The sequence below is a fragment of the Rhododendron vialii genome, chromosome 8a (genome assembly GCF_030253575.1).
Source record: "Rhododendron vialii isolate Sample 1 chromosome 8a, ASM3025357v1".
Classification (NCBI taxonomy): domain Eukaryota; kingdom Viridiplantae; phylum Streptophyta; class Magnoliopsida; order Ericales; family Ericaceae; genus Rhododendron; species Rhododendron vialii.
Genome location: NC_080564.1, coordinates 33,301,547 through 33,314,800, shown reverse-complemented (window position 1 = coordinate 33,314,800; position 13,254 = coordinate 33,301,547). Strand labels below are relative to the sequence as shown.

The following is a 13,254-nucleotide window of genomic DNA, read 5'->3' as shown; positions in this document are numbered from 1 at the left end:
CTCATTGGGAAGAGTGCACAAATACCTATTGTCGGAGTCGAATCTAGTCACTTTTGTTGTTGCCAAAAAAGGCCTCTTTGTTGAGAGAGAGAGAGAGAGAGAGCCTCTTTATTTATGCAGATGACTAGAGAATGCTAGATTTGAACTAACACTACCATTGAGTTAGTTCCTCCGCCTGTTTACGTATAACCGGGTTAGAATTAATGAGTTGCAGTTGATATTCAGAAATGAATATGAGAATTGCATGAAAATTAGTGAAGGTTTCGACCAGCTTCATAGATTGCTTTGCTTATGTCTTACTGCTCTCGATTCTAGCCGTGCTGTTAATTCATAAAGAGTCCATACCCACAAGCAGTGAGTGAGCGCGCTACGAATACCGGTGAATTAGAAAGGTCTACCATGAATCATGAATGGTTCTTTTTGCCGATCAAAAAAAATGAATCATGAATGGTAGATTGTATTGGATGGAGCACTAGACCCAAACTGCAACAAAGAAAGAGAAAAGAGTGCTTCATACCACATCACCTGGAAGAGACGGAACAATATCTGGTAATAGCAAGCACTCCATTTACACAGCATTGTTTTTTAAGTACAGAAATGTAGCTTGAGAGAGATACAGAAGGGTAACCAAACATCTCTGGACTGTCGCCAGTTATATTTCTTCCTGTTACGACAGATACTCAGTCCAAGGCATACTACAAGCCCTAAAACAGAAAAGCATGTGGAAAAACCGGAACTCAGTGCCAACCTATAAAACCCCACTGGTGTTCCAGCCCCAGTCCTAATCGTATTCAGTTACGGTTCTTGCACTTCTCCATGGCCCTTGGAGCTGCAAGCAATGTATTCAATGCGTTATTTCAAGCCCATAGGAAAATTGAAATACAAGGGATCATATCTACCGCAAAAGCTCGACAATGTTAGAAATTGAACAGGAGTGAATAGCACGTGTTGGCATGGTGGGAAGTTTATAGATTAAAAGAGACATCATACCTAGCCCAATTGCCTCGGAGCCTTTCATGATCCTCAACCGCTTACAAGAATTGGTAAACATTCTGTGGAAACAAACAAGACCAAACTTAGCTGGAAAGGTATTTACCTATAGCAACAACTGCTAGCAACTAGCAAGTGACCGTATCATGTTCCAGTTCAACATGGCCAGAACCCAGATATTCAAATTTCAGGTTAGGTCATTCTATGAAGCTTGCAATAAGTATCGACCATAGCAACTATTACAGCTTCCATAGTATCCAGTACAAATCAACTCCAATGTCTTTATTCATGTAGCATGTATTCAACACTTAAAATATGACATTGCAATAAGATTTGAAGTTGAAGTATCCAATATATTTGTATTCCAATTTACAATAGAAAATTTTATGGGAAAAGAAAAAGAAGAAATGGCTTGTCTGAGGTGCACAGTGCACAATTGGACCGGAGAGAGCAGTCCAAGTGATAGCAACCGTCCAAAAGTGTTTTTAAAGATCCAAATTTGTCTGGACAATTGATGGTCCAGATTTCGACAACCATTATTAACATTGACAAATCTGGACCATTTGTTGTCCAAATGAATGGCCGAGATTCAACGGAACTGCAGAGATGCCGGATCTAACAGAAAATCATGAGTATGGGTAATGGAAATAAGTACTTACTCCCATGGAACATCACCAACAAGCATCCAATCGCTGTCTTTGTCTTCATATGTAAGCACATACTCAGAGCCATGGAGAAGATCCATTATGTGACTTTCACTAAGCCCATCTCGCGATGGAAGTCCCTGGGAACTGCACTGCCCTGAATCATAGTCAAGCATAAACAAAATTAGCACCCAGCAAAATATATCCCAAATTTAATCACATCTTCACAGCAGCAGTTCCACATGCAGTTCTGCCTTAGTGCATGGTATTTCTTCATCCATAAGAGTGATACATACATAATGATTGTATTTCTTCATCCATACGTGTCTTGAATATGAAAGAGAAACTTTGAAGTATCTCTTTATTTGTGTACTTGGGGAAAAAAATCATGAGACCCTTTTGCACTTTATCCTGTTTCCAACATAGAAGGAAGAAGCTACTTTATCCTGTTTCCAAGATAGAGCTCCCAAAATAAGAAGAAAAACAACTCATGAAAGAAAACAAAAGTTGATTTCAAACATATGGTAGTAGGAAAACATAGAAGTGTTGTTTTATCAAAAGAGCATACCATATCGAGTTAATATTTCCTCAACAAGTCTTTTTGACAAGTGTATTTCTCAAACATCAAGAGAAGGAGCTTTGTTCGAGTAGCGAAGTCAACTACTTAACATGAAACCTCAGGAAACAATAGTATAACTGTATGGTTGCTAAAATGTGTCTTGGAAGAAGAATATTACATATCCATAACAACTGGTATCCTTTTTTTTTTAAAGCCGTGGGGTGTCATCTGTGTTTTACATGATTGAAATTGATTGTTTCATCAGATCGAATCAACAATAGTTGCCTATCATTCAAATAAACAACCACTTTCATAGAGAGAGGGAGAGGGAGAAAGAGAGGGTTACCAATTGTAAAGCAGCTGAACATCTTTTCAAGAGCTGACGAAAGTTCGGCATAGTTTGAGTAGGTCTGCAGATCCACCTTCCTCAGGTATGGAGCACCATCCATACTAACCTTAACGTAGAGGCAACCTGATCCTGACTTCCCATCATCAAGATTCTTTGTGGAATTAGTGGCCATCGTATTCTTCCGGAACGATCGAATTGGTGGCCATCCTACTACCTGTGCCCTGAGAAAAAACAAAACTTGGGGTTAGAGCAATAGATCTACAATATGACACAGAAACTACCCCTTCCGTTGGGAGAAAACCAAGGCTGGAAACTCATCGTGAAGCGACTCGTGTACGCAAGACATAAATTACAAGCAAATAATCCTCTATTGCTTCTGCTCCTATCAGTTCACGAATAATTTCAATTGAAAGGATACACGTAGCCAACCTCAACCGATTGCGACACCAGGCTTGTTTGGTTTGGTTTCGGGAAGCAAATTACAAGTAGATTTACGGTATGTGCATGTTTGTGAGTATGCATATAGCCAGACGTCACTGCAAACTCCAGGAACCTTACCCTGGGAGGATACCTCCAAGAAAAGTACTAAAGGCAACACCTAAAAATGGGGACATGCTATGGGTCTTATGGCAGGACAGGACGCATAGTTATTCGTGTCGGGGTAAACCATACACAAATCTGCAGATCTTGGTTCAGCTGATGAAGGGGTACGGTTCTTCTAGGGTGTGTCTAATAAGCCTGTAACGTTCAAATTTTACCAAGGAAAACTGAAAGAAGATATATGAAATTTAAAAGAACAGTAGCTGACAGGAAACCACATTTTAATTAGACTTTGGTAGCTAAAAAAGGAGGAAAATCCAAAGGTAAGTTGAGTGAAAGGATAGATATTCTAAGGGTCTAAGGAAAAATTAAAGAACGTACAAACCGAAATAAGTGAAAGGAAAACATTTACGAATTTTGATTCGGATGCCAAGAGAAAGGCAGCAAAAGCAAAGCAAATGAAGCTTAGAGTTCGTGACTTTGTGTTTTTCTTGTTTTGGCTTAAACATAATGAGAAATTCAGAGCAACTTATTAGTCAAAACTCAAAGTAGCAGAATAAGGCAAAGTTGAGTGAAGGAAATGATTCAAAGGATTTAAAATTTTCAAATTTCCAGGACTCAAAACCCAATCTTATCCAATAATCAGCAACCAAAACCCAACATGACAAAAAAAAAATTTTTTGGATAAGTCGCTACATGACAATCAAGAGAAGTGGAAGAGGGAGTACCCTAAACCCGCCCAAGCATACTGACAAATCCGGAAAAGCCCAACAAATTCATAGTTCCCATGAAAAGAGAAAAGAAAATAACAGCAGAGTATTAAGAGTAAAGAAAACTCACTTGGCAGCAGGAGCATTAGCATGCTGATTTGAAGGAGAAACTTGAGTCTTCTTCTCTAGAGCAGGCTTTACAGGAGAAGGAGGAATAACTTCTTTCATACTAGACCCATTCTCTGTATTCTTATTCTCCAAACCCTTTTTAACCAAATCAGCCTCAGATCCACCGCTCAAGGAGAAAACCCATTTCCCAGAACCATCAATGGTATCAGAAAAACCCCTCTTAGCCCCAGAGACAAAGTTCTTCACAGGGCTGAGGGAATACCCATTAGTCTTGTTTTCCTCCATAAAAAGAGAAACCCCAACTCCCCCTTTCCTCTCAGGAGACTGAGACCCAGGCAAACCAAGCCTCAGCTCAGTCTCCTTAAAGTTTATAGCACCATTCTTCTCATCCCCAGAGGAGGAAGATGAAGAGGAGATCTTGTCAGAGCTTCTTTCCACTGAAGAAGCCTCTGACAAGCCTATGTAGTCATGTATTAATGGTATAGACATCAAACTTCAAACCCCAGCCAGGCAGCTACACAAAATGAAAATCTTGAGAAGTTCTTGAAATGAAAAGGAAGAAGAAGATAATAGGCTTTAATTGATTGAGTGCACAAAGGATGGAAGAGAGGAGGGTAGGCTAACTATGGGTAGTTGGGTGCACCCTTTAAAAAATGCTGGTTTTTGTTGATGCAGAAAGAAAGAAGCTTCTTTGGCCTTTCTGTGGCCTTTGCTTATAATAATGCAACTAGTGTGTAAATAATTAGACAACCGGAAATATAAAATGAAGGAATATTACTCTAGTTACTTTCATTAATAATAAAACACAAGCATTGTCTGCTCAAATAAAGAAAAAGCAGTAACAAGAATACAGCAATGATTTTTTTTTTTTTTTTTACTTTTCTTTTAGGAGGAAAAGACATGACTATGGTTAATGGAACTACATACTTGACCATACCACAACTTGGGTCTCAATAACAATCAGTAATAAACAAGCTCAAAGTAAAGTATGCTCAAATTCACAATTGAAACCAAGGCTGCAAACTAACTGAGTTGTTTGCGATCAGCTCATAGTTCGACTCTCAAAAGCTCGGCTCATTTATATAGGCTTGACTTGTTTAAAGTTGATTATTAAGTAAATTAATCAGGCTCAGCTCGTTAAGGGGTCAACAAGTTTAAAAAACAAACTCGTTTAAACTTGCCAAGCTGGGGCTTGAGCTTTAGGCTCGTTGCAGAGCTGGAAGCCTGGAACACAACGAAACTCGGCTCGGCGCATTTGCACCCCTACAAAATTTTACTCCATAACCTCAAATGGGTTTAATCTTTCGGATCATTCATTTAAAAAGGATAACAACATATTGCGCCGAGTAACCTTGTTTGAATTCTTGAAACATAACAAAGTATTCTCCATATTACCGATCAAATAAAGTATCTCCATATTATGCCGAGTAAGATTCTGCTCTCCATTTCTAAAATGTATAGCATTTGCGATAAGTTGATTAGATGATGAGATTCGAATTATGTTGTACATAAGCAGGCTCCGTCTACAAAGGCTAAAACCACTGATCAGTCATTGTCAGACTCTGCTCTCCATTTCTAAAATGTACAGCATTTACGATAGATTGATTAGATGATGAGATCCGAATTATGTTGTACATAAACAGGCTCCGTTGTGGGTGGGTAAAACAAATGATCAGTCATTGTCAAATACAAAATTGTGTTAACTAAAAATCGACGAAACCCAAATTTAAATATTTTTTAATCAAATTAGATTCCACATTTCCACCTAATCAAAATATATGAGGGCATATTACTTACCTTTATTATCAAACCCCAATCCCACCGACAGGTCACTGAGAATCCCCGGCAAGATAATGTAACCAATTATTCTACTTTAATCAACCACACTAACGTGCGCTGTACCTCCGCTAAAGTGCGCCGGTGCACACAGCGCAGGAAGAGGGGAGAGAGAGAGAGAGAGAGAGAGAGAGCAATCATCGCACGGAATGAAGACGAAAGGAGGGAGAAAAGCGCGAGAGGGAGAAAAGCGAACTTCGAAGAAGAAAGTGATTGGACGAAGCAGAACACAACACTAGGACAAAAATTCATTGCGTACCTGCCATTGTCGATAGCTATATTTGCTTCTGAGAAATTTTTGGAAATCATATCAAAGAACGTGATGATTCACACAGAGAAATCGAAATCAGAAGATCCGCGGCTGTATTCAAGCGGACAGCATATGAACAAAAAAAAAAACACTAGAAATTCGTGCAATCGATGGAAAGCTGACACGGGAAAAAGCTCAAACGTAGAACGATAGCAACAGAGAACCATTAGAAGAACGGCAGTTTTGCATCAATTCGTTTTCTTTCTGGCAGGACTGCTGTCGATTCATTGATCAGTTGTTCTCGAAACTCGGCTCGTTACGGTCTCATCAGCCTCGGCTACTTAGAAAACAAGTTGAGTTCAAGCTCGAGCGTTGAGCTCTTTTTTAGACGAGTCGAACTCGAGTTAGTCGTAACGCAGCTCGATTATAAATATTCGTTGATACCCAACTCGTTTGTTAAGACTCGTGTAGTGTATAAACCATCCTCGATTACTTGATAATAAATGAGCCGAGCTCGATCTCAAACTCAAACTAAACGAATTTTGAACGAGCTAGGCTCGAACTCGATTATTTGAGCTCACTGAAGCTCGAGCTAGACAAGTTTTGAACGGCTGGTTTGCGGCCCTAGTTTCTGGGCGTGGGTTCTGTTTGGTTACCGAGAAAGCGGAGGGAAAACAGAAGAAATGGAAAAAACCGTGGCGTTAAAAGATACCGTTATTATTGTTTCTTTTTTACTGTAGCTTTTTTAACCACGCGGGTATCTACCGTAATTATGTTACGGATCCAGAAAGTTGGACGAGCGTGCGGAGGAATCGGACGATCGCACGTGAAGTACGGGTCCTGGGCGGGTGAGATTCTTCCACGTCATTATATGCGGTGGTTAGGGAACATTACGGCGTCTCGTGATTACGAGTATTTTAAGAACTTGTGGACCCAACGACCAGATTGACAGGCGTTTACCGGTGTGCCTGTCAACCGTAACCGGCTACAATTTGGAATAGGAATTAGGACCAAAGTTGTCAATCCCGTATCGGCTAACGTATCATTTTCATTACTTGAATGATACGTACCAATATCGATTTGTATCTTGGTACTATTCCGAATTTACCGTAATTAATATTTTAAATATATAATCGATACATGTCTACCTAGTTGCAAAATTTTTCCCAAGTTGGAATCCAATTGTTATGATTTTTAATCATTTGGGGTGGGGCAAAATAAGAAAAAAATCACATATAAGCCCACTACTTATGGCATGGAAAAAATAAAACAAAGTGTCATTTTGTATACCGGAATATGTCCGAAATAACCCGATATTCTCCGATGCAGCCAGTATCGTCTGGAATAACCGTGCATTCCAAGCGGTACGAATCACCTGGCTTTGTGCTCTGTTTAAGCTTTGGTACGGTTGGAATTAACAACTTTGATTGGGAGAGATTATCCAATTCCCGTAGCGGTGTCCCAGACCCTTTTTCACCCCAAGTTGTAGTGAAGGGACTCTCTACACATTAATTTTAGATTCTACACTTAAATGTGTGGTGGAAAAAGTGTCAGGGCCTCCACAACGTAGGCGGTGCTCAAATATATTTCTTCGTAATGAAGTCACGAAAAAAATAATTAATACCGGTCAGGATCACCTGTCCAAGTCTAAATACTTGAAGATGGAGCCGGTCTCGATAGCAATATATACAAGTCGGCATGCTTTTTAATTATTTGAGAATTTCTCTTTTAATATTATTGCGTATTTTTGCCCCGCTCCAGCTAGCTTTTCATTTGGCAGATTGGGCACGCTCGTGTTTTGTAGTAGCTTCCACTTGAACATTATTGCAGGTAAGTTTTTATTCAAAATCTGTAATAATTTTGTGGTTGAACTTTAGAGTACTGGGTTCTAGTCCAGGAATAAATCATTGAATTTTGGCTAGTACCACTTACTAGAACGATCCTAGCTTGTTTTCTTCACGTGTGGGACTATACGTTTATATTGCTAAAATTGCAACCAACCATTTCTAGCTAGAACAGTACTTACTTTTTCACACGTAATTGCAACCAACCACTATAAGGTTATCAGGTTAGCACCTAACGTTGCCTCGGAACCGGGAATTCTGTAGTGGAGAGGTGCCCTATAGGGATGTAATACACGATTCGAATAGTTCGAAAGTGGTGTTATAGTTTTTATTATAGGTCCCTGTGTCCACCTCAAAATTAGTCTTAGCAATGGGTTAAATGAACCGGTTGCGTGTGTTAAGAAAATGCTTTGAAATTTGATAGGGAATTAATAGTATAGTTTACAAAGTAGTAAATTAGAACAAACCCAATGAATATTTGACCCTAATAGATCCCCAGTCCGTACCATATATCTTTATTCGATATAGACTTTTTGTTAAACTCAAAGGTTTTAGATAAATAATTTAGCTTATAATGCCAAACTAGGCCTTCAGTTGTTATTGAGAAGAATTTGTTTAATGGTATCAAAACTGAAGCTAAAAATTCGTCGTCGACAATCACAGAAGTTTTTTTTTATGGGTATATATGTTGTTTTATAAAACAATGGTATCGATCTGTGCATTTAGTCAACTTTTACTCTTCATTTCAAAAGGATTAGTTTATGATTTTCAATTTGTTGGATATAGACAGATACGTAAATTCTGCATAATGGTATTATTTTTTCATGCCTTTTTGGCGCTTGTAAAGCTTGTTTTGGTTTGAATCGCGTTTTGTTGACTATTCAGAAGCTAAAGGCTTGTTCAGCTTTCGTTGGTCTTCAAGCTCAAAAGACAGGAGGAAGTTCACATGACATATTGATTGGATGGAGGTATCGGCAAGGAAGTGTAGAGGATTAGAGCTTCAAATGTGAGATTGTGGAGGCTTGTGAAGTCTGATTCAGTTTTGTTCACGCTTCGCTGGTTATTCGACAGAGCCCCGAAACCCTAAGCAAAGGTATTATGATAACTAGTGACGTAAATCTAAGATTATACATACTTGTATATGTACGTAAGTAACAAGTAACAACAAAAGTAACTATGTACGTACGCTCTTCAATCCGTGCATATATACATAGTCCATTAATTTTATCAAATTCTTTGTGACGCGTTGCGTGTTTGTCGGTTCGGTCAATTTCTCAACAGAGTCCGCTGCTGCATGCTCTACCAAAAAAAAAAAACCCATCACAAAACCACCCTGATTGCCTGGAGGCTTCCGTGTGCTGTTAGGCATTATGATCCCTCATGATTCAATTCAGGCAACAAAATAGTGAATCAAAGTTCTCCAGTGGAAGTGTTGAGTACTTCTTCAATTAAGTGCACACCACCAGTCCATTCAAACTCGATCGGCTTGGACAGTCGGACTTGACTTTGACTCCGCGTTGAGTTGACCCTGACACTTTCATTTTTGTGTCCTTTTCTTGTTAGTACTGCGCTTGAAAACCATGAACCTTTAATTTTTTTCAGATTATTGTTGGAGGAATATAATTCTATATATATCGTCATTCGATCGTAATGCATGATTATATAAGTAAAGGAATAGTTAATCTGACACGATATGATGTAGAACACGTGGAGGCCCAATTCCATGATCAGCTGGACCGAGCCAAGACCCGAAAGTCCAAACGGTGTTTAATTTCAGATTACCCAAATTGGCTAAATTCGGACGAGCTCGGAATAGGCCCAAACTTGGTGGGCTGACTTAATTTCGCGCTCCGGTCAATACTCATAACCCTAAGTTGATGATCGATGGTGCTTTTCGGCCTAATTCCTTCGTTTAGGCCTTCAATTGCGTTATTTTGCCGTTTTAGGAAAGATTTGTTTCGTTAATAACTCTTAGACCGTAATTCCTTTTAAGTTGATTCTTTTTGGGAAAGTCTTGTTTTTCTTTCCCGTTTTCAATTTTAGGAAAAGCCCCAAATTATGGCACTTTTTATTTTCCAAGTTTATTTTTAGGGTTTCTAGAGTTTCAGCCTATTTAAGGGTTTGTAACCTAGAGTTTATGTAGCTTTTTGATTAATAATATTGCAGAGATTTTCTCTTTCTTTCTTGTGCGCAAGATTTGCTCGTTGCGACGAGTTGTTTATCTCCTTTGAATTAGTACGCTAACTAATCTCTCGTGAATTCCGCTGCGTCACGATATCTCTCATTTATCTTATAGGGGTCAGATTAATAATGTCACAGCCATCATGGTATTGCATATCTTCACTTTAAGAAGAAAAAAAATTGTATACCGGTGACTATTATTTAGTTAAACCAAACACGCAGATTATGTTCTATATATACGCTCGGATTGTTCAATAATACTATATATTAGAATCTGATGAAACGGGTCGGACTGGCTTACTTACTCATGGGATGTCCTTACAGATTACAAATTTTTGCTTTGGTTACAAATTTTTGCTTTAGACAATAATCCAATCAGTGGAGTTAGTGTTAACATAATAACCATATTTTCTAGGTTTCAATATTATATATTTCATGTTTAGGCTAGGTTAATATTTATGTTTCCTTGTTGGTTGGTTTCTTATTACCAAGTCCTGTAACCTATATAAAGGCATGTTAGGGTTATGGTTTATACACAATCAATAATACACCTTTTTGCTGTCCTTCACATGGTATCAGAGTTAGGTCTTGGGTGGCCCTCTCGTGGTCAAGTCTATGTCACCCGAAGCAAATATCCTGGTCAGCTCAATTTGCACATTCACTGCATCCAGGTTGCACGTGAGGGAGAGTGTTAAATTTTGTCCCACATTGTTTATCTAAGCCACCCAAACTTGATTAATATATTATAAAAGCTACTCCACCTATAACCAATTGATTTTAGGTTGAAACTCTCCAAAAAATCTAACAGTTAGTTTGTTTGAATATGGGAGATGCTATGGTATCCCCATCTTATCTGGGGTATACCGTATCCTCCTATAAAATAACTACTCGAAGGCATAAAATTAACTATTGGAATGCATCACAAATAAACCACAAAAAGGCACAACAATTTAAACAATGGCGTAGCATTTCAAACCATAGATCGGCATAACATTTACCAGTCGAATGCATAATATTTTTCAAAAATGGCATAACATTTATAATATTTTCAAGGATGATGCTACGGTATCCCCGGTCATGTTGGGGACACCGTAACTTTTGACATAACTGACCATTAAAAGTATAACAAAAACCAGTGATGTGCATAACCAAAACCTTACAGAGGCATAACCCTCAAAATCCCCATAAATTTTGGAGATTTTAGGGATTATGCCTATGTAAGATTTTGGTTATACACATCACTGATTTTTGTTATGCTTTTAATGGCTAGTTATGCCAAAAGTTATGATGTCCCCAAATGGCAGGTGTACACCGTAGCATTTCCCTATTGAATTTTCAAATTCATTTTTTTGCGGTGTTCCCCCTCATAATATTAACCACTCAATAGTACTATAACATTTACCCACTTAATAGTATAACATGTTACGATTTGCAGACATCATAAGAGGTGTACATATTGCATAGTTCATTGACTCTAGAAGCTAACTGTGAATGACACTGTACTTATCGTCTTGGTAGTATGCAATATAGAATAAACCAAACGTACTGAATGGGCCAAACTCAGTTCAAACTTGTTTGAAATCGACTCAATCAAACAAAATCAGATCTAAGTTCCAAAGCACATTTCACAGCTCGGCTCGATTAATTTGCACCCTTATTCATGTACAGCCACCTCGTGACATATGGATCCAAACCAAAACACGTCTCATTCATAACTCTCATTCATGGATGATGCTATGATGTCCCCAGTCATTTTGGGAATACTGTAATTTTTGGCATAACTTTACCATTATGAGCATAACTAAAACCCATTACAAGCATAACAGAACCCAAACAAGGCATATCCAAGGAATATCCAAAAAACCAACCAAGGCATAACAAAATTCAACCAAGGCATAACAAACAATTTATGCCTTGCTATGGTTCTATTATGCTCATAATGGATTTTGGTCATACTCATAATGATTTTGTTATGCCAAAAGTTACGGTGTCCCCAAAATAACCGGGGACACCAAAGTCAAACAGAACCATAGCAGCCTTGGTTGATTTTTTAGATACTCCTTAGTTATGCCTTGTTTAGGTTCGTTATGCTTATAATGAGTTTTAGTTATGCTTATAATGATAAAGTTATGCCAAAAATTACGGTGTCCCCAAAATAACTGGGGACACCATAGCATCATCCCTTCATTTATTGGCACATAGGCTTGCATATATACTTTCCAGTGTAGCATGTCGTATTTGACTGGTAAGTTCCTTTGATTGAACTTTTTGTCCCTTTGGTTAGAGCATGTCCCCTCGGCTGCACTAAATGTCGCACGGGCAAATACTTCAATTTTGTAGCAAGGACACTAACAAGCTGGTCCCCGGCCGGTGGGCACCAGGAGGTACAGCTTGATCTCAGCTGAGCCTTACGGATATTTTCAATCTTGTACTCTCAATCGACTCTCGATTTTTACTGAAGGAGAGAAAAATAATATGTAAACAGTTCCGATTGTTGATATAAGTCCGATATACAGACCCGAAAAAGACTTGAGTTGGATCATTTGGATCGGAGAGATTTCAATTCCCTGAAAAAGCTAGAGTTTTTTTTTTGGGTTTGGTATTAGCAATATTAGCTACTAAATATACTCCTATGTGAGTATTGGATGGAACATAAATGTGGGGAATTATGTAGGGTCCCTATTAATTACCAAATCTGCCCACCATTACTACAGTGAAACACAAGTTGATAACCAGATAAGCTTGCCGCTGGGCCCTAGTAAAAAGTTGATTCGACTTGTTCCTCTGAACACAATAATTAATTCATTCCATTCGAAAATCCTGTATGTTATTATTCCTTGGCACTGCATTATCACCTTTTCGGTTGGTTGATAATTCAGGAGTCCGGACCCTGGGTTTACACGTATTTCGATTAATTATGAGGGATCATTCTCACCGTTCACTTGCGGAGGTTGCAATTAAAGTTAGAGCAAAGTTCTGTATAAACTGGCCTTAAAAGAGTTGATAGCAACTGAAAAATTTTGAACTTAAGATCGATTTTTAAGAGAAAACAAACTCTTAAGTTGCGGGTCGTAATAACTAGGCTGATCTCTTGGGGTTGTCATGGCGTATCCAGTTGATGCTGCTCAACCGTAAGATGACACGTACCATTCCTAAATTGATCGACCTCCATCTATCTATCTATGCTATACTATAAACATGCAAATGTAGTTGAGGCTAAAA

At 38.5% G+C, this 13,254-nt stretch overlaps 1 protein-coding gene across 1 annotated transcript; it reads right to left on the bottom strand.

Annotated features, from left to right (window-relative positions):
- Positions 1-543: 543 nt before the first annotated feature.
- Positions 544-4,713, bottom strand: LOC131298952 (auxin-responsive protein IAA27-like). Its single transcript, XM_058324458.1, has 5 exons — positions 3,923-4,713; positions 2,540-2,763; positions 1,650-1,791; positions 991-1,052; positions 544-829 (listed from the first exon to the last, which is right to left on the bottom strand). The coding sequence occupies exons 1-5, from the start codon at positions 4,408-4,410 to the stop codon at positions 792-794; spliced, it is 954 nt and encodes a 317-aa protein (XP_058180441.1). The 5' UTR covers positions 4,411-4,713; the 3' UTR covers positions 544-791.
- Between the last annotated feature and the right edge of the window lie 8,541 nt (positions 4,714-13,254).

Bases quoted from the DNA above. Each gene is read 5' to 3' on its own strand.
- LOC131298952 (XM_058324458.1), bottom strand. From the start codon at position 4,410: ATGTCTATACCATTAATACATGACTACATAGGCTTGTCAGAGGCTTCT. The intron at 2,764-3,922 runs GTGAGTTTTCTT...GTTTTTTCTCAG, and splicing joins GCTAATGCTCCTGCTGCCAA to GGCACAGGTAGTAGGATGGC. The intron at 1,792-2,539 runs GTAACCCTCTCT...ACTATGATTCAG, and splicing joins GTTCAGCTGCTTTACAATTG to GGCAGTGCAGTTCCCAGGGA.